A 27,315-nucleotide genomic window follows, 5' to 3' on the forward strand; every position below is an offset into this window, starting at 1 on the left:
TCAGGGAACAACAGACTGGTTCCAAATTGGAAAAGGAGTATGTCAACGCTATATATTGTCACCCTACTTATTTAACTTTTATATGCAGAGTACATTATGTGAAATGCTGGGCTGGATGAAGCACAAGCTGGAATCAAGATTGCAGGAAGAAATAACAATAACCTCATATACGCAGATGATACCACCCTTATGGCAGAAATCAAAGCACTAAAGAGCCTCTTGATGAAAGTGAAAGAGGAGAGTGAAAAAGCTGACTTAAAACTCAACAGTCAAAAAACTAAGATCATGGCAACTGGTCCCATCACTTCATTGCAAATAGATGGGGGAAACAATGGAAACAGTGAGATAATTTATTTTGTGGGGCTCCAAAATCACTGCAGATGGTGACAGCAGCCATGAAATTAAGAGATGCTTGCTCCTTGGAAGAAAAGTTATGACCAACCTAGACAGCATATTAAAAAGCAAAGATGTTACTTTGCCAACAAAGGCCCGTCTAGTGAAGGCTATGGTTTTTCCAGTAGTCATGTATGGATGTGAGAGTTGGACCATAAAGAAAACTGAGTGCTGAAGAATTGATGCTTTTGAGCTGTGGTGTTGGAGAAGACTCTTGAGCGTCCCTTGGACTGCAAGGAGATCCAACCAGTCCATCCTAAAGGAAATCAGCCCAGAATATTTATTGGAAGGACTGATGCTGAAGCTGAAACTCCAATACTTTGGCCACCTGGCGCAAAGAATTGACTCATTGGAAAAGACCCTGATACTGGGAAAGATTGAAGGTGGGAGGAGAAGGGGACGACAGAGGATGAGATGGTTGGATGGCATCACTAACTCGATGGACATGAATTTGAGCAAGCTCCGGGAGTTGGTGATAGACAGGGAGGCCTGGCGTGCTGCAGTCCATGGGGCTGCAAAAAGTCGGACACTACTGAGTGACTGAACTGAACCTGGACAGTCCCTTGAACTACATTACACTCCCTATAGTGTGTCCAAATTATTTGTTGAATATCATCTTTCCCAGTCCTTTGTAAGTTCCATGACGGGAAGAGCAGTTTCGGTCATCATGATTGTCCACAGCATATAGCATCAGCGCTAGGGTGTAGGTCTACAGTAAATATTTCTGTGGTGAGTGAATGAGGATGGACAAGTGATAGACAAGGACGATGATACATTTGAAAAGTTGTGCTGGGAACTTCCCTGGTGGTTCATTGGTTGAGAGTCTGCCTTGCAATGCAGGGGACGTGGGTTCAATTCCTGGTACAGGAACTAAGAGCCCACACGCCTCGAAGCCCGCGTGCTGCAACTAGAAAGCCTGTACACCATAACTGGAGAGCCAATGCGCAGCAACTAGAACCCGACACAACCAAATAAATAAATGAATACATAAATAAATTTAAAGAAAAGAAAAGCTGTGATGACGACAGTAGATCCTATAGATGAAACATCCAACTTGGCACCTGGCACCCATCTTGGCACTAAGTGCTCAAGACACATCAGATAATAATGACCAAATGTAACTCCTGCCTTTAAAGGCTCAAGTCAGCTGGGTAAAACAGGCCCGTGGATCCGTATTTACCATATAGCACATTAAGTGAAAAATCTAAGTGCTGGTGGAGCCTAGGGGCCTCTGCCTTTGCCCTGGGAGGCTACTGTTACTAACCACATGAGCAGACACCTCAGATCCTGGCCAGCAAGGTGAAAAAGGAAAAGCTGCTGCTAAGAGATGGATCACATCGGAAGTCGAAAGTTTCCACGACTAAGCAGAAGGTCAGTTACTCAAGCCGAAAGTTTTCCACCCACACCCTCAGAAACAGTGGTCGATACGTGATTGCAAACATGGATGGGTGGGACAGGTACAGCTCAGAGGCTACAGGGCTTGACTTGTGACACTCACACTGGACCCTGGGCAATCCGTTCTCCTTCCTGGGTCTCAGTTCCCTTAATTGTAAGAAGAGGGAGAGCTCAGAGCTTCTCAGGTGTTTCTCCCATCTTCAGAGTGGAGGGGACATGGGTCTTTGGGGAAAGACTGCAAGTCACATGACCTGGTCTTTGCTGCTTTGTTTTAAAATTCATGAGCGTTCTTTATTCTATTCTGTGGCATATCTGCACTTGTTTTGATCTTAATGTTTTTTTCCCCTCCCAAAGCTTGGAATCAAATTTATGCTTCAGGAAAATGTTCTACATTTATCCTGTGGCTTTGCCCTCAGGGGTACATGCACCCCAGTCTGAGAAGCCTGGAACCTGTCTGCAATAAAACATCATCATGCTGCCGTTAAAAATGACTCTGTAGATGAATATTTAATAACAGGGGAAGAAATTTCAATGGTGTGGAGTAAGAAAGGCAAAGTTACAAAACAGCTTTCTCTGCTTGGCCTCAAAAACTAAGAAAGTATAAACATGCATATAAAAAGGTGGAGAATCCCGGATGAATGAAGAGAGGTTGGGGACTTCCCTGGTGGTTCAGTGGTTGAGAATCTGCCTTCCAATGTAGGGGACGAGGCTTTGATCCCTGGTTGGGGAACTAAGATCTCATATGCTTCGGGGAAACTAAGCCCGTGTGCCACAACTAGAGAAGTTCATGCAATGAAGACCCATTGCAGGTAAAATTAAACAACAACAACAAAAAGATGACGGATTAACTCAAGTGGTGCTCAGTGAGCATGAAGCACAGTGGATGCTGGGCACACAGTAAGTGCTCAATGAACTTCATACACGGTACGTGGGAAGAACAGAAGTAGGGTAGTAACAATAGTTTTTGGAGGATGGTGAGAACAGAGTGTTATTTTTCATTGTTACTTACTCTAAATTTCCTATAATAATGGGCACATACATATAGAGATAAATATATATGTATATACATATTTATTAATATTTGTAATGAGGAAAAATATTTTTAAAAAGAGGGTACCGTTCTGAGTTCAGATATAACAAGGTCTGGTTAGTATTCCTGAGTCCAGGGCCCTGTTGCTGACCTGTCAAGTCTAAATGCAAGTGGGGGGACTGGAGAGATGGAGAGGGAGTGCAAGGCTCTGTGAGACCCACCCAACAGGAGCACAGCCACTCAGAACACTGGTCCCCTGACGATGCTCCACCATCACTTCTGCATATGAAAGATGGCAGGTTAACTGCCTGGCACCTTATGGGGGTGGAAGAAAAACTGTAGGTTTGAAGGGTCCTGTATGTACCTTTCAGAGACAAGGGTGGAGGCTGGTCTTTTTTTTAAACTTACAGAGTACCTGGCAGTCCTGGAGTCCAGGTGAATCCAACTGAGCGTGTACCTTTCAGGGCTGGGCTTATTTAAAACCTTTCCTGGACAGAAATCTAACATGTCTTCACTCAGGAAGATGCCTGCCCACACACACAGACACACACACACACACCCTCAGTTCTGTATATAGTTCTGGAGGGGATCCATGGACCTCAGGTTAAGAACCTTAGATCTCAGGGGTGGGGAGCGAAGGTCTGTGATCAGGTGGCAGAGGGAGGTAGAGAACTGGGCTGATTTTAGTCTCTGCTCATTCATGTGTGAGTTCAACACACGTTGAGCACCAATTATATGCTGTGCCAAGCACCGGACTAGGTTTTGTGGATACACACAGAGCAGTGAACGGGCTTCCCTGGTGGCTCAGATGGTAAAGAATCTGCCTGCAATGTGTGAGACCTGGGTTTGATCCCTGTGTTGGGAAGATCCCCTGGAGGAGGGCTTGGCCACCCACTCCAGTATTCTTGCCTGGAGAATCCCCATGGACAGAGGTGCCTGGCGGGCTACAGTCCATGGGGTCACAAAGAGTCGGACATGACTGAGCGACTCAGCACAGCACATACAGCAGTGAACAACACCGTGCCTGCCCACGTGAACCACTGAGGTCCTGGCCCACTTTGTTCTTTGGGTTCTGCTCCTAGAGATCACACGGGCCCTTCTCCTCACTCTGTCCATCCTTCCACTCACTGTCCTGCTCGGGAATGAGAGCGCCAGCTCTCTGGGCAGCCCCATGCAGCTCCCGGAGCGCCTGTGTGCACGCAGCTCCTTTTGCTTCTCTCGGCAGCAGCCCCCCACCCTGGGGGGTAGGCATTAGCATCACCAACCCCGTTCTGCCGTTCTGCCGGTGAGAGGCGGGTGCTTGTGTCAAGGACTGGCTTTTCAGTAGTTCACAGCGAGGTAGCTCCTCTGTCACGCATGGAGCCCTGACTCAGAGGCAGCTTGCTGACAGCGACGGAACACCCGGCTCCTCACCGGCTTGCCTCCTGCATGGGGTGAAGGGGATTTTTCAGGCATGGAAATCGGGCTGAGCGAGCTGAAGTGGCTTGCCCAAGTACAGGCAGACCCAAGAGGCAAACCCTGGTCTTCCTGATACCCAGTGATCTTTCTGCTTTCCCAAACTGCTGCTCAAGAAAGGGCCACTATGGCAAAGGCGGGGAGACGATGAGAACCTGGGAGGCAAGGAGGGAGCCCCTATGTCTGGGGGATCCTTGAACCCTAACCAGCAGCATGGGGGTGGTGGTGTGGCTTTTGTGCCTGATCCTGGCTGACGGCTCCTCAAAGCCTGCATCATATGAAAGGGAGGCTCACTGGAAGGCAGGGGCTCTGTACCCTGGGCCAAAGCTCTAGGGGCTCTGGGTAGAGCACGCAGGCAAAGGGCCTTGAGAGTTTAGCTGGCAAGTGGCAACACCGTGACCCCTCTCCTGTCACCTGGCACCCAGGTCCCACCACCAAACTCTGCAGCCAGCATGTGCCCTGGAGCTGGCAACACCTGAGCCCAGGAACCCACGGCTGCTTCTGCTGGTGACTCATCCTTGGAGCTGCCAGCTGCCATCCATCAGGACTGGAGCAGGAGGCTGGCTCAGCCTGTTCCTGTTGACATGAGGAGGGAGCTCCTGGCCCATTCAGCTTTTCTTCCCTTCCCAAACATGGCCAGGAGGGACCTACCCACCATACCGACACAGTCACAGGGCTGCTGACCAGCGGAACACCACGCTTAGCCCTGCCAGGGCTTCTAGAACCACTGATGGGCAGAGTCTGACTGGCCCTGAGGGTCATCTGGTCTAGTCTGCTGCTTTCTCAAACAGGGAAACTGAGGCCAAGAGGGAAAGTGGCTTGCTGTAGGTTATCAGCCAGCCGCAGGCGGAGCCAGGACCACTGAGGGCTAAGGCCTACCGAGTGCTCACCACATGTGGGCGCTGCTCTAAGTGCTTCATATATATTAACTCATTTAATCTTCAATAGCCCTAGGAGGTACTGCTCTCACTCCCATTTTACAGATGAGGAAACTGAGGCACATGGTGCTCAGTCACTTGGCCGAGGTCAGCTGATAATGGGCAGAAGCTAAGACCAGAAACCAGGCAGCTTGCAGCCACAGCCCATACCATGAACCAACCCACCAGATGAGACTACCTCCAGTGATCTGCTCTCCTTACCTGGGCATTCTTAAGAACGCATGCCTGACCTTAAGAATGCACGCGTTCACAAGTATTGCCTCATCCCTGTGAGAAATGGTGCTTGGCGCCACAGCCCATCACTGTGTGTGAAACCCCACCCTCAGACATGGACACTTGTTTATAGGATTGCTGCTCCTAGCTCACTGTGGGGAGGAAGGGAGTAGAGGCTAGAGGGGCAGGAGGCTGAGTGCTGTTTGCAGACCCCCGAGGAGGCTGTGCTAGGGGAAGGGGGCCTGTCAAGAGATGAGAACAGGACCAACGTGTGGCTGCTCTTGGGAAGTAGATTTCCAAGTATCTCAGAGACACTATGGGTTCAGTTCCAGGCCACTGCAATATAGCAAATAGCGCAATAAAGCAAGTCACACTAGTTATTTGGTTTCCCAATGCATACAAAGTTATGTTTATACTCTTCTAAAGTTTATTAAGTGTGCAGTAGCATTATATCTGAAAAAAAAATCAATGTACAACTTTAAAAAATAATGCTGCTTTAAAAATGGCACTGACAGACTTGCTTGATGCAGGGTTGCCACAAAACTTCAATTCATGAAAAACGCAGTGTCTGTGAAGCTGGGTAAAGCGAAGTGCAGTAAAGGGCAGTACGCCTGTAACAAGAGCCAGCTCTCGGACCTGGTCCCACCGAGTCAGGACTGCAGCCCTGGCAGTCTCTACAAGAGGCTTGTATTCTGGACAGGAAGCTCGTTCTGTGGGGACTTCCAACAAAAGCTCTGGAATCACCAGACTTAGGTTTGAACCCCGATGGTGCCACTGACAACCTGTGTGGCCCTGGGGAAGCAACTCAATCTCTCCTCCAGACAACAGATCCACCAAGTCTTGCTAGCTGGGGTCTGAGGATGCCATCAGGTAAAAAAAATGCCCAGTGCTTCACATGGTCCCTGGCACATGGTGAACACTCAGTAAACAGCAGCAGAATTTAGAGAGGAAGGGGAAGACGGGAGGGAAGCACAAGGGGCAGGCAGCAGGACTTTCCTTTCATCTGCCAGGCGAGCCCCTCAGCAGGACAGTGGGGGCCCTGCACCCTACGTGGGCAGGGACTTTGAGGGTGCCGGCGGGCACCTGGGGTCGGTGGATGGAGTGGACATGGGCTGGGGGTGGCAGAAGTGGGGAAGCTTTGTCTCTCTCAGTTAATTAAATCTGAAATGCTAACAAGTTTCCAAAACAAAAGCCAACTCAAGTACTCTTTGGATGGCATATAATAAAATGGTTCTATCTGAAATTGCAAACAGCTTTGTTGCTGCAAACAAAGGCTCGGTTCTTTGTGCCTCTCTGGAGCGGAGGCCCAGAAGTACAAGGGTGAAAAGGGTCAGTGAAACTCTGAGGGTGCAGTGCCTTCCTCCCTCGAGCCCACGGTGAGAACTAAAAGAACACATGGAGAGGCCCTGAGAGGTGGGGCCAGAGGTTCCAAGTGCCTGAGACGAAAGCACCAACATGGAGCGAGGGGGGGACAGACTTGGGAGAGCCTCTTGCTCCACGCTCCCACTTCACAGATGAAGAAACTGAGGTCTAGAGAGTAAAAGGCAGAACCAGGACTGGCGTGCATGTCTTTAACCCTCTGTTTCGGTTCTCACTCATTGAGCCAGCAAGGGATGTTTCATAGGGCGGTCTGTGGGTGTCTGATAGTCTGAGGCCTCCCTCCCTGGAAGCAGGAGGGTGGGTCCTGCTAAGTGCCCTCAGAGGTCTTAGAAAGTCCAGGGGATAGGGGGTGAGCAAGGTCGACCCAAGATCCTGCCTCCCCCGTCCAGGGACAGATATGCTGACAAACCCCAGCCCAGCAGAGGCTGCTGCTTTCAGATAGCCCTCGGCAACCAGGGAGGCCCACAACACTGGCCAAGTGGCGGGGGGCCTGGCTAGCAGTTCTGGCTCTGTTAACTAGTGGGCTCTGTGGCCCTCGGCATCTCATGGCCTCTGTGGGCCTCAGAGGCCTACTGTAAATTCAGAGTGTGCCTAGAGATCTCTAAGGGTCCTTCTGGCACTAAAGATCCACTGTTTCCTTAAAAAAAAAAAAAAGCAAACAAATCTGAGCCCTTGCTGTAGTTTTATTCAATGGCTGCCCCTTGTTCTTGGGATAAGGACCCAGATCCCCGCCATGGCCATCAATAATGGCCCAGCATGCTCCTGTGTGTCTCCCTAGCCTCCACCCACACCACTTCCTCCTGGTTTTCTGTGTTCCAGTTTCTTTCAGATTCTCTGCTGGAACCAATCTGGGAAGTAGAAAACTCTAGAAATGAGTGCTTCTGCTGGGGGGGGTGGGGGTGGGGAATCCTTACACAGTCCCAGGAAACACACAAGCCAAAGTTCCCTCCTGTGCTACCTGTGGTGGGCTGGGAGGAGGGGGGCACCTACACGTCCATCGCTTGGGGGAGCTGGTAGGCCATGTGCAGATCCAGAGACACACTGGGGAATACACTGCAAGGCTTGGGAGCAAAGGGTCAGAGGACAGATGGCACTGTGGAAGGATCTCAGAAACGGGGCTGCTGACGAGAAGAATGAGATTGAATGCAACAGGTACAAATTTAAAATAGACACACATGCACGAAATATTGCCCCCTGTTCTACAAGAGAACACAGAAACAAAGGAACAAAATACACATGAAACATTAGAGCACATTAACTACAAGGAGAAGGGACACGGCAGTGGGAGACAAAAGAGAAAAATAAATGAACGAAACCAGAGAGGGGCCTTGTGAGGACCTCTGAAGGTAACCAGGCCGCACACAGGGGAGTATGCCTGACAGTACTCTAAAGCTGCCAACCATCACCACCCTCTCCTCTCCCAGGTCTAAACAAAACCAGCTGAGCTGGAAGTGGGGCCAAGGGCCAGTGTGGAAAGAATGAACGAAAGCAGAGGACCCTTCAAGCTGCCCGCGTCCTGGAACTGGGAGAGCTGTAGAAAGAGGACTCCGCCACGATTCATAGACTTAGTGAAACAGAGCTGACTGCCAAGGACCCCTGAGTTTCTCTTTGTCTGAATGGGTTCACCAACATGCCGTAAGTAATTTCATTGGCTTTCTGGAGGGAGATTCCATGCCTTGGTGACTGTCTCCATAGATGCCCCTGCAGGATTAACCAACTCCTGTTAAGATCCTTGGGGCTGGGGCTTCCCTGCCGGTCCAGTGGTAAAGAATCCGCCTGCCAATGCAGGAGCCATGGGTTTGATCCCTGGTTCAGGAAGACCCCACATGCAATGGAGCAACCAAGCTTGTGTGCCACAAGTACTGAGCCTGCGCTCTAGAGCCTGGAAGCTGCAACTACGGAGCCCACGTGCCACAGCTACCGAAGCCCGAGGGCCCTAGAGCCTGTGGCTTCAAGAGAAGCCACTGCAATGAAGCCACAACTAGAGAGCAGCTGCCACTTGCTGCAACTAGAGAAAAGACCACACAGCAGTGAAGACCCAACACAGCTAAAAAAAGAAAAAAAAATCCCTGGGGTTGGGTCAGCCCCAGACTGCCAGGTTGAGCAGGGCCCTGCACTCCCTCCCTTCTGGCCATACCACTCCCCAGGAGACGAGAGGTCCACTGGGCCCAGGATATGTGCCCATGCCCCTCTTTTCAGGCCATGCTTTGGCAGTGAGGACTCCAGGACCCTCTGTCCAAATGGCCTGAAGCCTTCAGGAAGGCAGGAACACCATTCTGAGGGGAGACATGGCCTTCCACAAGGGTATCTTTAGGTCTGAGGGGTGACCGAGGGTCAGCTAGCAGGGTGGAGTGTGCACCGTGCTTGCACACACAGACTGACGTGCCCCTATGCATGCACACAAGAGCCCCCACCATGCAGGACAGGGCAGGGGGTGGCGCCCCACCTGCAGTCTGACCTTGGTCCCTGCCAACGTTGGGAACAGGCCTGCCCATGGAGCTGCCTGCTGGCAGTGCTGTGTACAACACACGGTGACATCATGCCATCATCAGCACCTACTGTTGTCTTTTTTAAAAAATACTTTTATCTTTGTTTATTTTTCGCTGCGCTGGGTTTCTGTTGCTGCGTGGGTTTTTCTCGAGCTGTGTTAAGAAGGGACTACCCTCCAGCGCTGGCGTGTGGGCTGCTTACTGCAGGGGCTTCTCTCGTTGTGGAGCACGGGCCCTAGGGTGCTTGGACTCAGTAGCTGCAGCTCCCCAGGTCTACAGCGCAGGCTTCATGGTTGTGGAGTATGGGCTTGGCTGCTCTGCGGCATGAGGGCTCCTCTGGGATCAGGGATCGAACCTATGTCTCCTGTATCGGCAGGTGGATCCTTTACCACTGAGCCACCAGGGAAGCCAAGGAAGCCCCTTATTCACCTCCTTCCTCTGCCCCACGGCCCTGAGGAAGCTGCTGGTCCCAGGCCAGGCCTGCACTGGTGCTTTCGGCAGGAGCCAAGGCCCCAGCATCAGCAGGCTTGCCTCGTTCCTCGCAAATGTGAACACCTACACACAGAAGGGGGGTTGGGGAGTGTGAGTTTGCATGTATAAGTGTGTTTGGGTGACTGTGAGCAAGTAAATGAGCAAGGAAGTGAGCAAGCGAGGGGGAAGTACAAGAGGAGGGTGAGCATGTGGAAAAGAGTGTGTGCATGCTGGAAAAAAACCTATGTGCACACAGGGGAGTGTGTGCACGCCCTTGTCCATCACAGCACCTAGGAACTGCATGCAGTGAGGGCTGGTGACAGGGTGGAGAAGCAGAGGGAAGGAACAAGCCTGCATATCTGAACGTGCAGGAGAAGGGGGCGTGGCTTCAGGAAAGAAAGAGCCCTAAAGAGGAAACAGTGAACAAGGAAGCGAGTCCGCCTCTAAGCTCATCTCTCGTGGAAAGGGCTGGATGACAGGGCGATGGAGCTGAGAGGTCTTGGGTGCGCAAGAGGAAGAAGACGCGCAGGTGTGGCAGCTGCGTGTGCCCAGGGGACTGAGTGTGGGTATGACGTGCACGTGAATACATGAGCATGAGGCTGTGACAAGTGAGCAAACACCAGCACGTGTGCGCCTGCGTGGAACGCCTCCGGGCGTGCGAGCGAGCCTGCCTGTCCCGGGGGCAGCTGTGGGCTGCCTGCAGGTGTTGGCGATGCCTGATGATGTTTTCGCCCAGAAATCTCAGTCTGGGAGGATTGGATGACCTGCTTGGCGCCAGCTCAGGTCTGGATGACCGCGGCCCCAGGAATGTTGGCCGTGTTGCCCCCGCCTGGCAGTGTGTGTAGGAATGAGTGAGTCACCCAGGAATGGCTGGTCCTCACTCTGCCTTGCCTCTTAGTCTTGCCCAGTGGGGAAGACAGCTGGGAGGGGGAGAGATTACTCAAGGGCTGTATTTTTACACCATCGTTATGCAACTGCTTGCCAGGCCCGTGGGCTCATTCTAAAGGCCCAATGTCCCAAGTCTCTGGTCCTGTATATCTCCATCTTCTTTTAGGTCCAAGTGGAGGCTTAGGTCAGTGGTTCTGGCTGATGAAAACTGTGGAAGTCTACTCCTTATCAGGTTTCAGGGCTACCCTATTCATAATGCCAAGCCCCATCCCACCCCACCCCCCGCGTCCCAGTCCTTTCCAACTCCTCCTTGCATGGCTTTGATTTCTCCATAGCACTATCACCATCTGCCCTACTATGTATTCTCCTTATTTATTGTCTATCTTTTGCTTAATAGCAATGCCTATGTATTTTTTTTTTAACATTTATTTATTTGGTCGTGCCAGGTCTTAGCTGCAGCACAAAGGATCTTCAATTTTTACTGCAGCACGTGCAATCTTTTTTAGTTTCGGCATGTGGGACATAGTTCCCTGACCAGGGATCAAACCGGGACCCTTGCATTGAGAGCCGGGACTCTTCGCCACTGGATCACCAGGGAAGTCCCACAGATGTTTATGCAACACTCGCTACATTCCAGGCACTGTTTTGCGCTCCATTCATTCATTTCATCCTCCAACAGTTCCACGTGGGAGTGAATGTCATTCTTGCGGTTTTTGTAAACGGAAGGTACTAAGAGGCTAAGGAGCCTGCCCACAATCACCCCGGTGGTGGAGCCACGTTTGGGTTCAGAATGCCTGATCTTAGCTAGTTCACGATCCTGTCCTGTGAGAGTGGAAAATTTTCTCAGGTTGGCTCACTGTTAATTTCTAGTACTTACAGAGTGCCTGGCACATGGAGGTGGTCAATGAATGGTGAGTAAACGGATGAAGAGATGAGTGAATAAATGCTGCCATGGAGGATGGAAGAGAGAGGCCGTTGCCTTCGAAGAGCTCATGGCCCCACGGAGGAAACAGACAAAAAGTTATTTCAGTATCAATCAAGATGTCTAGAGGGGCACATAACTTGCCTGGGCCCTGGCAGGCAGGCTTCCCAGAGCAAGAGCACACAGATGGAGACAGGCATAGTGACGTCACTCAACTCCTCCTAATGCCTCCCTGGAGACATACACACCTTAGTCATTTCTGCCTCAGTCCACAAGGTGCCAGGAGAAGATGATGGCTAAATGGTGACAAGGAAACAGAATGGGGCAGTGGCTCCTGGGCTCCGGAAGGAAACTGCCTGAATGAAGCCTCCCTCTACCAAACACCAGCTAAACGAAGCTGGACAGACTCTCTAACTTCTCTGGACCCTGGTCCTTTCTTCTATGAGAAAACTGAAAGTGTTAGTAGCTCAGTTGTGTCTGACTCTTTACGACCCCATGGACTGTAGCCGACCAAGCTTCTCTGTCCATGAAATTGTCCAGCCAAGGATAATGGAGTGGGTAGCCATTCCCTTCTCCAGGGGATCTTTCAGACCCAGGGATCGAACCCAGGTATCCTGCATTGCAGGTGGATTCTTTATCATCTTAGCCACCAGGAAAGCCCCTTTCTTCTATGAGATGGGGGATAGCAAATAATATCTGATTTCTTAGGGCAATCATTGTATTTCCTAGGGAAATAATACCTAATTTCCCAGGGCAATCATTGTTTCCTAAGGAAACAATGGAAACAGTGAGACTTTATTTTCTTGGGCTCCAAAATCACTGCAGATAGTGACTGCAGCCATGAAATTAAAAGACACTTGCTCCTTGGAAGAAAAGCTATGACCAACCTAGAAAGCATATTAAAAAGCAGAGACATTACTTTGCCTACAAAGGTCTGTCTAGTCAAAGCTATGGTTTTTCCAGTAGTCATGTATGGATGTGAGAGTTGGACTATAAAGAAAGCTGAGCGCCGAGGAACTGATGCTTTTGAACTGTGGTGTGGGAGAAGACTCTTGAGAGTCCCTTGGACTGCAAGGAGACCAAACCAGTCAATCCTTAAGGAAATCAGTCATTGGAAGGACTGATGCTGAAGCTCCAATACTTTGGCCACCTGATTTGAAGAACTGACTCATTTGAAAAGACCCTGATGCTGGGAAAGATTGAGGGCAGGAGGAGAAGGGGACGACAGAGGATGAAATGGTTGGATGGCATCACCGACTCGATGAACATGAGTTTGAGCAAGCTTTGGGAGTTGGTGATGGACAGGGAAGCCTGGCATGCTGCAGTCCATGGGGTCGCAGAGAGTCGAACATGACTGAGCCACTGAACTGAACTGAACTTCCTAGGGCAGCAGAGAGGACTGAGTGAGATATGTACTATATTATGATTCAGAAGAAATTTATAATTGGTCATTCGGATGACCAAAATATATATTTCTCATATATACTTGGCCTTTATCCACAGTTCCTAGCTCATATCTTCCAAAACCTTTGCAATTTCTTGAGCTAGAAGAGCAATGAGATAATATTTGGTCACATCTTTAGCTCCTGAAAATGCTTCAGGGAAGGTGCCTTTTGGATCCCACCCAAGGATGGGGGCTGGTAGCCAGGAGAACCATGTGATTAGAGCACTGGAACTTTCCAGTCCCAGGCCTGACCTCAAAATGGAATCATTCACCAATGGCCAACGATTTAATCAATCGTGTTTATGTAATACAGCCTCAGGAAACATCCAAAAGGACAGGACTGGAGAGCCTGCGGGCCAGTGATCGCACAGATGCAGGGAGAGTGGTGCTGAGAGAGGAAGGGGCCTCTGAGCAGGGAAACCGACACCCTGCCTGACGCACTGTCTTCGGTCTGGGCGGTCATCTTCTGCATCCTTTAATATCCTCTTATAATAAATTGGGGATCTAAAAATGTTTCTCTGAGTTCTGAGAGCCATTCTAGCAAACCTGAGGGCAGTGTTGTGGGAACCTCTGATATAGAGCCAATCATAGGTCGGAAGTACAGGTGACCTTCAGGACTTGCGATTGGCATCCTGAGTTGGAGGGGGTTGTTGGAACCTCCAGTTGGTAGCGGGTCACCAAAAAGCACAGGTAACAACCTGGGCTTGTGACTGGCATCTGAAGTGGAGGGTGGATTTGTGGGCTCGAGCCCTTTACCTGTGGACTCTGACGCTCTCTCCCAGTAGAGAGTGTTAGGAATGAGCTGACTCCTCACATACCCTGCTGGTGTCCCCGCCCCTTGGCTTACATGTAAAAGCATTTAGTACAGTGCCTGGCACCAGGAGGGCAATGTGCTGGCCCTGTGGAGGTGATCACTACTCCCCTTCCATCTTCTGCTGGTTGTTGGCTTTTGGGGAGGAATGGGAAAGAGGGTTGGAACACATCACGCTTATTACTGCAGCCTCTCTGCAGTGGCTTCATGCTATTTTCCAGAAGCAGCTCCAAGCAGGGCAAGGACTATGCTTATTCCTAGCACATTCCACTATATTCCTAGCATAGCATCTGACACACAGTAGGTGCTCAACAAGTATTTGTGGAATGACTGCTCGTGTGATTACATTTATTTCATCCTGGTGAGGATAAATGTACACATTGTTGTCTCCATTCACAAACAAAGGACTAGAGCACCAGCAAGGTTAAGTGACTTGTGCATAAACACACAGCTTGTATACAGAACAGCCGGATTCTAAGGCCAGACCCGGAGTTCTTTCCTCCACACTATGCTACTCTGGATTCCTATACACTATGTCCTATTTTCTGTAGATTTTTTTCTAGCCAGTGGGGCCATCCCTGTTTGTAGAATCATCTCTGAATTCTATGACTCATATCTGAATCACAGAACCGTTTAATAGTTGAAAGGACTGTGATGTCATCTCGACCTCCCACCCTTTGCGGAAATTTCCAACGTCTATCCGGACAATACTTGAATGCCTCGAGTGACGGAACACTCGTTTTGTCTTGAATTATCAAGTTCCGGGACCAGATTTCTTTTAGAGTCAAAAAGAAAGTTCTGTATCCTGTGGGCCAACAAGGTCTCTTTTTAAAATTTTTATGTATTGGATTTATGCCCTCTTTCTGAGACATACAGAATGGATATGCTGTCCCCTTCACAACACAGCCTTTCAGATGTTTGTAGACAGCTCTCATAGCCCTTTGGAGAATTTTTTTCCTCAAGATAGCTGTTTTGGGTTCCCACAAGGACTTTGGTGCGATGGCATCCATCCTAGCCTACCTTAAACGTGAATGTGAAGTCGCTCAGTCGTGTCCGACCCCATGGGCAGTAGCCTGCACCAGGCTCCTCCGTCCATGGGATTTTCTAGGCAACAGTACTGGAGTGGGTTGCCATTTCCTTCTCCAGGGAATCTTTCCAACCCAGGGATCGAACCCAGGTCTCCCGCATTGTAGACAGAAGCTTTACCATCTGAGCCGCCAGGGAAGCCCTAGCCTACTTTAACAGGCCATCAAAAGTGTTTTGAGCAATGGCACCCCCTACTGGACAAGGTATGAATTACGTCAAAGGGCCAAATGCTCATTAGGAGGCTGGAGGAGCTTCATCAGTTACTGGGGTCCCGGCTCCTGGTGTGAATAAAACAACTGCTTAAACAGTCATCGCTATTCTCTCAGCATTAAAACATGTATATTATCATATATGAAACAGATCGCCAGTCCAGGTTCGATGCATGAGACAGGGTGCTCAGGGCTGGTGCACTGGGATGACCCAGAGGGATGGGATGGGGAGGGAGGTGGGAGGGGGGTTCAGGATGGGGAACACATGTACACCCATGGTTGATTCATATCAATGTATGGCAAAAACCACTACAATATTGTAAAGTAATTAGCCTCCAACTAAAATAAATAAATTAAAAAAACAAACAGTCATCGCTTTAGAGTCACACCTGGTTATTTTCTGTGTCTTTCTTAAAGAGGGTCGCTGAAGACTCAATACTCTAAGCTTCCTTGCCAATCATGAGGTTTCTGACAAGCTACAGGTCTGAGCTGAGTGCTGAAGAATTGATGCTTTTGAACTGTGGTGCTGGAGAAGACTCTTGAGAGTCCCTTGAACTGCAAGGAGATCCAACCAGTCCATCCTAAAGGAGATCAGTCCTGGGTGTTCATTGGAAGGACTGATGCTGAAGCTGAAACTCCAATACTTTGGCCACCTGATGCGAAGAGCTGACTCATTGGAAAAGACCCTGACACTGGGAAAGATTGAAGGCGGGAAGAGAAGGGGACGATAGGGGATGAGATGGTTGGATGACTTGATGGACATGAGTTTGAGTAAACTCCGGGAGTTGGTGATGGACAGGGAGGCCTGGTGTGCTGCAGTCCATGGGGTCAAAAAGAGTTGGACACGACTGAGCTGAACTGAACAGGTCTGAGACTTCAAAATTAGAATTCAAAAGCTGTTGATTTTTCCTTAACAAAGAGGTCTGGCAAGGGAGGGGCTTCCCTGGTGGCTCAGGTGGTAAATAATTCACCTGTAATGCAGGAAACCTGGGTTTGATCTGTGGTCGGGAAGTTCTGCTGAAGGAGGAAATGGCAATCCACTCCAGTACTCTTGCCTGGAAAAATCCCATGGGCAGAGGAGCCTGGTGGGCTAGTCCATGGGGTTGCAGAGTTGGACATGACTGAGTAATTAACACTAACACTTTTGGAAAAGGAAATATGAAAATGTATGCGGTGTGACAGGATTATGGTGATTTTTCTTTTCCATTTTTTTTTTAAACTTGTCTTTATTTTCTAATATTTCTACAATGGATGTTTGTTATTAGGAGGGAAAAATCAATAAGAACTTTCATAAAAGGTAAAAGCACACAAAATAACTTCCTCCACCCTCCTTCCTTCCTTCCTTCCAAAGCGATTTATCATGACTTAGGTATCTGGTCTCTAACTGGGATGGGCTGCCACCTCATGGGCAGGAGTGCCTTGGTAATAGCTCTGTGGTGACAGCAATGGCCACGGTCCACACTCCGCACAAGAGCAGTGAATGGGACTCAGGCAGTATAACTGGATGTTCACAGCCAGGCTTCTCCCCACCCTGTCAAGGCGCTTCTCCACATCGTCCCCTACCCTTGATTCATGCCACAGCGAGGCTGTGTTTCCTCATCTTACCTTTCGAAGTCTGCCCAGGATACCACTGGCCAGTGGTCATGTCCCAGTCAAGTCTGGACTCCCTAGCTCTCCACCCGTCTCGCCACCCTCCCCACACACCTTCAGCTGCCTGCTCTTCCCTCCAGCTGAGTCTAGAGCAGCTCCAAATGGTATCAGAAAGACATCAGGGATTCGCAAAACAAATCTTCACTGAAACGAAGACCTACAGACCAGCCAAGTCACTCCTCTCGAGCTGATTCACAGCCACCCAGGTTCTCCTCCAGCCCCAGGGTCCTTGGGGACTCTCTGCCTCCGTTCAGAGCTCTGGGAGCACCTGGGTGCTGGGAAGACTCACCGGGCAGCCTCTCGCTGCAGCACATGTCCAGGGCCCCTCCCTCGGAGTCATCAGCAGTGTGGTTCTCTTGCTCTCACTCCTGCAGCAGGACGAAAAATGGGAGGTGAGGCTGTTGATGAGTGGGGATCAAGACAAAACCCTGAGCAAAGAGGAAAAGCCTTCCTTTCCTGCACCGGGTCCTTTGGAATAACCCTGTCCCATTAGGGGGACCTGAGGAAAAGACCAACCTATGGAGGGGTCAAGCTGGAGAGGCAGGGGCAGAGTTTTGCAGGTGTCTTCCATGTGGAGTAACCAGCAGCAGCATCACTAAAACCACCACCAGCACCATATCTCCACCATAGAAGGAGGGCTTACGTCATGCAAAGCACTTCACAAACTTTATCACACTGAGTCTTCACCAGGACCCCATGAATTAGGGATCATTCCGCTTGGCTCAGAGAAATTAAGTATCCTGCCTCAGGTCACACAGCACCTTTGGGTAGAGCGGGGTATGAAATTACAGTCTAGGACTCCAGGCTCACATTTGCACTGCTGTGCCATTCTGCCTCTGAGTTTCTGTGGGTTTGAACCATGAGTGGTCAAGAGGGATCTGGGTGACATACAATCTGTGTCCAGCCCTCCCCCATGCCCTGCCCATTTCCTGTGGCTCAGGCAGTACAAAGTGGTATGCAAAACTCTTCTCTAGAAATAGCTAGAAAAAGTAGCTGTCAATGTATTTGCATATTCTAAATGTTCTATTTCCTTCTGAAATCAGAAAACCTTCTTTATCAGGGTACCTTTCAGGACTAGGCTTGGGTCTAGAGTTTCTCCTTTACCCAGTAAGCTGGAAAAAGTTTGCTGGAGATTATCCAGACCCCAGGGAGTTTCTGTGGACTTCCCTGGTGACTCAGACGGTAAAGAAGATACTGTCTGGGTATCTTCTGGGTTAGGAAGATGCCCCAGAGAAGGGAATGGCAACCCACTCTAGTATTCTTGCCTGGGGAATCCCATGGACAGAGTTGCCTGGTGGGCTACAGTTCGTGGAGTCGCAGAGAGCTGGACACGACTTTCCCTTTTCACTTTCATTTTTCAGGAAGTTTGTGTCATCTGACATATCCTCAGTGACTGCTCTGTTCTCAGGGCTTCCCCTGCTTTGGGAAGGGCCTGCTGCACAGCGTGGGCTCCAGGGGCTCTGCCTGCCCTTGGTCCGACCCCTAGCAGCAGCTGACTGATCCGCGGCTGGACAAGCCCACCAGCCTGGGACAATCAGAACCTCTCCCCTGCACTTTTCAAATGTATTCTGAGGGCTGAACCATGGTAGCCACAGTGCCCTGGAGAGAGGGTCCAGAAACATCTGTTGCTGAGGCCATAGGAGCTTCTGCATTCCGGCCCATTCTGAACCTTGACTGAGCAACATGCCTGTTAAGACCATCAGATGCCCCAGGATCCTTCCAATTGCTGTTGTTCAGTCACTCAGTCGTGTCTGACTCTTTGCGACCCCATGGACTGCAGCACACCAGGCTTCCCTGTCCTTTACAACCTCCCGGAGCTTGCTCAAACTCATGTCCTTTGAGTCGGTGATGCCATCCAACCAACTCATCCTCTGCCGCCCCCTTCTTCTCCTGCCTTCTATCTTCCCAGCATCAGGGTATTTTCCAGTGAGTCAGCTCTTCTCATCAGGTGGCCAAAAGTATTGGAGCTTCAGCATCAGTCCTTCCAATGAATATTTAGGGTTGATCTCCTTTAGGATTGACTGGTTGGATCTCCTCACAGTCCAAGGGACTCTCAAGAGTCTTCTCTAGCACCACAGTTTGAAAGCATCAATTCTTCAGCCCTCGGCCTTCTTTATAGTTCAGCTCTTACATCCATACATGACCACTGGAAAAAACATAGCTTTGACTAAAGGGAACTTTGTTGGCAAAGTAATGTCTCTGCTTTTTAATACGCTGTTTAGGTTTGTCATAGCTATTCTTCCAAGGAGCGTCTTTTAATTTCATGGCTGCAGTTACTGTCTATGGTGATTTTGATCCTTCCAATAAATTCCAATATTTTAGCTTAAGATGGTGGGATTTGATTTCTGAAACTGGCAGCCAGAAGAAACTTTAATCTGCCCTTGCTATCATAGCACTTCCAAGAAGTTCAAGAGGTCAGCTGCCTCTCCACCCACTAGCCCTGCAATCCTGACTCTTGGACTGGTCCTGAAGCCGACTCCAGGCCCAACTGCAACCTTGAAACAGTGACGGGCACAGAGGTTGGGGTAAGGATGCCCCTTTTGATTCTGACATCTTCTGCTCTCAACTGGCAACTGTTTTACTCTTTCCTCACTCCAGGTGGCACGATCTCTGAGAATCCCAACCCCCAGGGCCTGGCTCTCCTGCATAGAGACAAATGCTATCTTCAAGGCCCTTTAAATGTCTCTGGAGTCTCTCCACTTTTCCCCTCTCTCTGCCACCTACATCTTGGTCCAGGGCAGCATCTCTTGCCTAGATTCCTGAGGCAGTCTTTTAACTGGTCTCTGGCATTCACTCAGGCTGGCCTCTGAAACATTCTCTAATATATATGGCTTTGTAGGTTGTGCAGTTTACAACCTGCACAACTGGATAGGGCAGGCCTGAGCGAGAATCAACTCTTTCACACTTACCATATAACTTGCTTCTTTTAAAAAATACTTGAATGGCATCCTATTACACTCAAAACAAAGACAATAATCCTTAGATGTGGCTTACCAGATCTTGAACGTTCTGTCCTCCATTCATCCCTCCAGCCTTATTTCATGCCCCTTTCCCTTTTAACCTCTGCACTCTAGCTACAACAGGGCAGGCTTTTTTCTACACAGTGCCTTTGCACGTGCTTTTCTCCCTGCCTGGAGAGTTCCTCCCACCGCACTGCCCCCCAAGGTCTCCTTCCCATTAGTTTTTACTCATAGCCTTTGACAAAGTTTGAAATTTCATTTTACCTTATGCCATTATTTGACCAACATTGGATTATAAGTGACATGAGGGCAGGGACCACCATTTGGGTTTCATTTATCACTGTAGCTTCGAAGTCTCGCTTGGTGCCCGCTCCATAGCGGGTGTTCAATACATAAACAAACACTCGGTGAATAAGTGAACATTGCCCTGACCTTCTTGAAAAAAACCTCAGGCCCCTCAAACATAGCCATTATCTGAGCTGCCTTTTTGAAGGCAGATCTTCATAAAGGCACTTGGAACCCTTCTCCCCTGCTGCAGTCCACAGCAGACCAGTATCACGGAGCTGGAAGCCCTTTCATTTAGCAGAGGAGGAAACGGAGGCACAGAAGGGAGTCTGCCTGGCCCCAGGTTATATGCCGCGTGGGTAGCCAGCAGATGGGGATGGAGAACACTTACCCCCGACCTCCTGATCCACAGCTTTTGCTTTCTTTACCTTGAAGAGCGCCCTGGCTGGAGGGTAGCCCCAGAGGTCTGACCCTTGGCTCGGTGCAAAAAGGTAACCCAGGTATATCCAGATACCTCTGCAATAGGACCCACGAGTGACTCACAGCTGCTTTCTCACCTCAAGCCTCCCAGGCCCCAAGTCGTGTTCAGAATAGCTCAGCCCTGCATGTGTGCAGCGGACTCTATAAATAAGCTTCCTAGAAAATGACTAATTTCATCATCAGGAAAGCAGAAAGAGTAGCACCTCTCATCTGGAGAGGACAATGAAGCAAGAGCCTGCTCTGGGCCCTGCAGTCGAAGGACTCCAGGCAACCTCGCCAAAACCTGCATGGTGAGGCTGTTTAGGGGAGGGTTTGAATTAGATTTCCAAAGGGAAGAGCTGGTGCATTCAGGCTGACTCGAGAAGCCCAGTCTCTGGGCACTGTCCTCCTTCCTCCCAGCCAAGAGCAGAAATAGCTGCTTGCTGTGCATTACTGCAGGCTCCTTCTCTTCCTTTATCCACTTCAACCAGCTGGGGACACAGGAGAAGAAAACTGGCCTGTGACCACAGGCAGCCACTTGCTGGACTGGCCCCTCACCGCTACTCTTAGAAACCAGAGAACCCCTGAGATAAAGGGACTAGGAGATCACCCGGCCTGTCCCTCCCTCACCGATGGAGAATGTGTGTGGGAGGGGAAGAACCTTTCCAAAGTCACTGCCCCATTCAACAAGCGCTCACTGAGCAGCTTCGGGGAGCAAGGCAGCAAAACTAGGAACACAGTGACAAACACACCAGGCCCTTCCCCCCACAACTCCCAGTCTTCTGGGGAGACACACAAGCAAACACTATTGCTCCCCCACCAGCTTTAATAGACTGCATGCACGTGATACCTTGGGGAGCTCAGCTTGTGGTGAGGGGGTGGAGGGGATGTCTTCGGCAAGGGGAATATAGGAGCTGGTTCTTAAAGGATGTTTATAGGTGGATGAGGGGTCACAAGGAAAAGAACTTCTTTCATGGTACAAACAGAAACAGGGGAGCACCCCAGAGGCTCGAGATGGATAGAGTATTTGGCATTAACCGGAAGTAGTTGGTCAACAGGCTGAGGAAGTGATGTAGGCCAGGACACAGCAGAGGCACTTGAATAGAAATCCTGCCACCTGGGTGGGGCTTCCCTTGAACCAAGAGGTGCCACAGGCTCCCCTGTCCCTGGGCTGAGGAGGTCTGTTGTAGGAAGGGTGATTAGTGGCATAGGTTTGAGGAACAGACATTAGACCCAGTTGGTGGTTACCTGATCTGGTCCCAAACTACGTCCGGGGTAATATTCACATAACATAAAATTCACCATTTAAACCATTTCAAATCATGAGAAATGCTGGGCTGGAGGAAGCACAAGCTGGAATCAAGACTGCCAGGAGAAATATCAATAACCTCAGATATGCAGATGACACCACCCTTATGGCAGAAAGTGAAGAAGAACTAAAGAGCCTCTTAACGAAAGTGAAAGAGGAGAGTGAAAAAGTTGGCTTAAAGCTCAACATTCAGAAAACTAAGATCATGGCGTCTGGTCCCATCACTTCATGGCAAATAGATGGGGAAACAGTGGAAACAGTGGCTGACTTTATTTTCTGGGCTCCAAGATTGCTGCAGATGGTGACTGCAGCCATGAAATGAAAAGACGCTTACTCCTTGGAAGGAAAGTTATGACCAGCCTAGACAGCATATTAAAAAGCAGAGACATTACTTTGCCAACAAAGGTCCGTCTAGTCAAGGCTATGGTTTTTCCAGTGGTCATGTATGGATGTGAGAGTTGGACTGTGAAGAAAGCTGAGCGCCGAAGAATTGATGCTTTTGAACTGTGGTATTGGAGAAGACACTTGAGAGTCCCTTGGACTGCAAGGAGATCCAACCAGTCCATCCTAAGGGAGATCAGTCCTGGGTGTTCTTTGGAAGGACTGATGCTGAAGCTGAAACTCCAATATTTTGGCCACCTCATGCGAAGAGTTGACTCATTGGAAAAGACTCTGATGCTGGGAAAGATTGAGGACAGGAGGAGAAGGGGACGTCAGAGGATGAGATGGCTGGATGGCATCACCGACTCGATGGACAAGAATTTGGGTAGACTCTGGGAGTTGGTGATGGACAGGGAGGCCTGGTGTGCTGCGGTTCATGGGGTCGCAGAGAGTCAGACACGACTGAGCGACTGAACTGAAAACATACGGTTCCAGGGTACTTATTACATCCATAATGTTGTGAAACCACCACCATCATCTAGTTCCAGAAGAGTTTCATCGACCCCAAAAGAAAAGCCGGGACCCCTTAAGGAGTCCCTCCCATCCTCCCCTCCCTCAGCCTCTGGCAACCACTAATCCTCTTCCTGTCTCTCACAGATTTGCCTGTTCTGTGTATTTCAACTAAATGGAATCTTACAATATTGAAGCCTTTTGTGTCTGGATCCTTTCACTCAGCATAACATTTTCTAGGTTCATCCCCGCTCTAGCATGTGTCAGTACTTAATTTCCTTTAACAGCTGGTTAATATCCAACTCAACGGGCAAAGTACATTTCACCCATCCACCATCTGACGGACTTCTGGACTGCTTCCACCTTTCGGGTGTTGTGAATAGTGCTGCTATGATGCAAACTTACCTTTTAAACTCCGCTCCCCCCTTGCTTAACGACTTTGGGCAATCCTCTTTCAATCTGGACCCCTGAGGCTTCATCCCTAGGCTCCACCCCTAGATCCTAGGCTCCTGGAACCTTAAATGTCATCAGTGTCATTCGTCCACTCATGTTTGAAGGTACTGGTGCCCCTGGCGGGGTGCTGGAGACTCAGCCTGGACCAGCCCACCTTATTTTCCAGGAGCTTGTGGCCGATGGGGGAGACAGATCAGGTAACACTGGGGACTGGGTGAAGAGTGTTAACAGAGGCCTGCCTGGGAGGGACTGTGGGCACATCACCTCTGCCTGGAGGGTGGGACGGTGATGTGTGGGTGCTCTTAGGAGACATCCTGGAGTGGATGTCAGCTTTGCCCAGGATGCATGCAGAGAAACAGCTGACAGGTTTGGGGAGGGAGGTAGAGGAGTCTGCACTCTCCTCCCAGGTGGGTGAGGAGGAGCTGGGATGCTGAAGCCAGCATCTCTGGGTGGGAGGCTGAGCCCCCAGGAACCTCCTCACCCAATCCCAGGCAGATATGCCTTCTACCTTGGGTTTCCTGCTCCTGGGGCTCCCAGGGCTCGCTAGAGCAGGGGTCTCCAACATTTGGGATCTAATGCCTGATGGTCTGAGGTGAAGCGGATGAATAAAGAATACGTAGAAATAAAGAATAAATAGAAATAAAATACACAATAACCGTGATGTGCTTGAATCATCCCAACACCACCCCCGCCCCCATCCGTGGAGAAACTGTCTTCCATGAAACTGATCCCTGGCACTAAGAAGGTTGGGGACAATGGCTCTAGGCTCTAGACACCCCAAAGTGTCCACACGGAGTCTCCACCACCTCCCAAAGCTTGAATCCCACTACACGGCCATGTCCTCAGGACCAAACCTGTCCACTCCGACTTCCAGGCCTCTGTTCATGCTGTTACCTTAGCCTGATGTTTCTTTTCCCCCTCCTGTCAAATTTTACTAATTCTCCCCATCACCTCTTTCATGAAGCACCTCCTGATCTCCAGGGAAGAATTAAGCTCTCCCATCTCCACTCCCACCCCACACTGGCTCTTACTCCTTTCTGCCTCTGACTTTGTTCTGCTGCTGTAGTTAGCTGTTTGTGCACCTGCCTCCCCGAGCAGTGACTTGAGAGCACATTCACCCCATCAGCCACCCCTGCATCCCAGGTGTTCAGGGCCCAAGCCTGTTGATGTACACATTAAAGGTCAGGTGGAGGGCAGTGGCAGGGTCTTAGGGGTAGTGGTTTTGAGGGTTCTGGGTGGGCAGAACCTGGCCAGGAGCTTCCCAACCTGGAGAAGACGGCCATATCATGGCCAGAAAGGGACCCAGAATGCCACCCAGGTTCTCATCAGCACTTCAGTGTGCAGGGGCAGAGGACATGCTTGCTTCATGGAGAACCAGGCTGACCGCCTCCTGCAAATGAGCCACGTGCTTTAGAGTGGACAGGTGGAGCGACCTCGCCTTCCTTCCCAGGGCAGTGGCAGGGAAGCACATAGGTGCTCAGTCACCTCCTCATCACCATCCCCTAATGTCTGGATGGGGAGAGATGTTATCTGGGGCCAGGGCAGAAAGTTTTCTCTGGACAAAGCACACAAGATGTGAATGGAGGAGAGAGGCTGGCTTTAGGATATCCCCAAAGAGAAACCAAGGCAAGGGAGATTCAGTACTTGCCTCAGGTCACAAAGGGTGTGAACAACTGTTTTCAGGCACTTAAAAATCCCGATTCCCTTTCGGGAGTTGCCTCTCTCTTCCCCAGGTGCTCTGCCAGTCCCTTGCCGCAGGGACGGCCCAAGACCAGAGGTCAGTTACGTGTCATCCTGTGTCACACCCCAAAGCCTTCTGACAAGCAGCTTTCCTGCGTAAGTCTGTCAGTTTCTGTTGCTGGCACCCACAGTGCTCAGACCGATGCGTGCAGCAAACTCGTGGAACAGATAGGCGAGCCCAGGACTTCCAATGCTTAGTTCACTGCTATTTCCATCCTGCCAAGCTGCCTACCCTCCCTGCCCAGCTGTCCACTGTCCAGCCATCTGTCCCCACGTCTGAGCAGACTGCAAACTCAGAGTGCTCTGGATCCCAAACACAGGGTCTGTGAGTCCTCTGCTTGGGACGTGCCCTGATGAATGATGACGCCTTCTCCACCTTGCTCTGCTCATGGGAGATAGCGGTGTGGGCGTGGCAGACAGCCAAGGGAAGGGGAGACGAAGGGGTGCTGGAGAGGCCCAGGCAGCAAAGGGGTGGGGGCTGGGCAAGATGGAAAGAGTTTTCCATCTTTCACGTGAGTCTGATTCAGGGTCTGGGACACTCATGAGCTTGACTAGTGATGACCAAACACTGCTGCTGCTGCTAAGCCGCTTCAGTTGTATCCAACTCTGTGCGACCCCATAGACAGCAGCCCACCAGGCTCCACCGTCCCTGGGACTCTCCAGGCAAGAACACTGGAGTGGGTTGCCATTTCCTTCTCCAATGATGAAAGTGAAAAGTGAAAGTGAAGTTGCTCAGTCGGGTCTGACTCCTAGTGACCCCATGGACTGCAGCCTACCAAGCTCCTCTGTCCATGTGATTTTCCAGGCAAGAGTGCTGGAGTGGGGTGCCATTGCCTTCTCCATGACCAAACACTAGTGCTTACCAAACACCTACTATGTGTGGGCCACAGGCTGAGGCCCTGGGGATACAGCAAAGTGCAGGCTCTCAGAGCACAGAGGGGGAGTACAGGGAAGCAAAAGGCAAGGGAACACAGGTGGCCTGTTTGATGGGAGAAGTGCCAGGTGTGGGGGCTGCCGGTGAGGCCCTGAGACTGGCAGGAGAGTCGGGGTAGGTTTGCAGGAAGGAACCGATGAGGGGACATGAAGGAGAGGTCAGGCCTTGTGGAGTGACAGAGCAGCAGCTGGGGTGTTCCAGGCCGAAGGGAGGCCCGTGAAGGGGCCTGGAGTTGAGAGGAAGCGGGGCACGCTCAAACGACTGGAAAGAAATTCAGTCTGACAGGGGCACGGGAAGGGAGTGTGGACGGGGACATCTTCCGAGTGCTCATTTGTCATGTTCTTCGTTTGTGTTCTCCTCCTCCCTCCCCTTCTTTCCAGAGACGTAAGGCAGATCTTAATCTTCACAATGGCCCTAGGAGGAACATACAATCATTACCTTGTAGTTTCTAGATGAGGAAATGGAGATTCAGAGAAGTCCAGTGACCTGCCCAAGGGCACACAGCTAGTAGTAACAGGTCTGCCTCTTGCTGCCCATAGTCCTCAGCTCTCTTCTCTTCTGGCTTTTGGTCTTTGTTGAAAACAACACTCTGAAAATAGGAAGAGAGTGAATGTGAACGAAACAGTAGTTACCTTGCATATGTTCTTTGAAACAGTCCTCACCTAGATCTTTGGGGGCAGCACGCCCATTTTACAGATGAAGAAACTGAGGCTCAGGTGGTGAAGTGACTCAGCTTGATTCACACAGCAGGTGACTTAGTGAAGGAGCCGGAGGGGGAGACTCCTGTCCCCAGGGATCCGAAGGAGTTCACAGCTGCAGGGCCATTACCTCGTATGTCCTCCCCAGGAACAGAAGGAAGCCCTGCCCTGGACCCTGGCCTCAGGTTGCTCCACCTGGAGCAGCAGCCCAGAGAGCCCGCCTTGGGAGACTGGCTGGAGTGGAGAGTGTGCGTGATGGTAGCAGCCGTGCTCCATGACTGGAGGAACACATGTGCTCCACGGCCAAGGCCACAGCAGCCCTGGGCTCTAGTCCAGCGTGTGACCCTAGGCCAGTCATTTCCTCCAGTCCGAGTCACAGCATCCACAAATGAAAATTTAAAAAAAAACAAACATGAATTTAATGACATTTAATGGCCTTTGCTTAAGGTCTCAAGTTTTGATTTTGGGGTTAGGGTTAGGTATCAAGGTTTGATGAGGCAGGGCTGGTGGAGCAGGGAACCAGCAGAGGGCGCTCCCAGTGGCAGGGAAACAGGCTTTGGTCCATGGGTGGGGCTGGGGGGGAGCGGGAGTCGGGGGTAGAGGGTGGGGAAAGGGGAGCTTTCCCACCCCAGTCAGTGACTGACACAGGCCCAGCTCCCCTGTGTGGGTCAGTATCTACTGCGGACAGGTGTATCTGTGTGGTGGACAGGAGACCAGAAAATGTTCAATCGAAGAGTGGGATTTCAGGGCTGAAAGGTCATCTGGTTTAATCCTCTGCTCTCCAAGATTCTGAAAACGCCCCACTTCGGCCC

At 50.4% G+C, this 27,315-nt stretch overlaps 1 protein-coding gene across 3 annotated transcripts in view; it reads right to left on the reverse strand.

The window, feature by feature from the left end:
• PTPN5 (protein tyrosine phosphatase, non-receptor type 5) overlaps nucleotides 1–27,315 on the reverse strand; it is a 58,517-nt gene that overhangs the window by 17,301 nt on the left and 13,901 nt on the right. For 2 of the 3 annotated variants that reach the window (XM_027531928.1, XM_027531929.1), the window contains exons 2-3: nucleotides 26,244–26,394; nucleotides 17,064–17,142 (exon numbers count right to left, since the gene is read on the reverse strand). In XM_027531928.1, the coding sequence (XP_027387729.1) occupies nucleotides 17,064–17,088 (25 nt within the window). In that variant the 5' untranslated portion in view covers nucleotides 17,089–17,142; nucleotides 26,244–26,394. Of the gene's footprint in view, nucleotides 1–17,063; nucleotides 17,143–26,243; nucleotides 26,395–27,315 lie in introns of those variants that run through there. The other variant, XM_027531930.1, reaches the window with a different exon arrangement.

This window comes from Bos indicus x Bos taurus, chromosome 29, assembly GCF_003369695.1.
Source record: "Bos indicus x Bos taurus breed Angus x Brahman F1 hybrid chromosome 29, Bos_hybrid_MaternalHap_v2.0, whole genome shotgun sequence".
NCBI classification, from domain to species: Eukaryota; Metazoa; Chordata; class Mammalia; order Artiodactyla; family Bovidae; genus Bos; species Bos indicus x Bos taurus.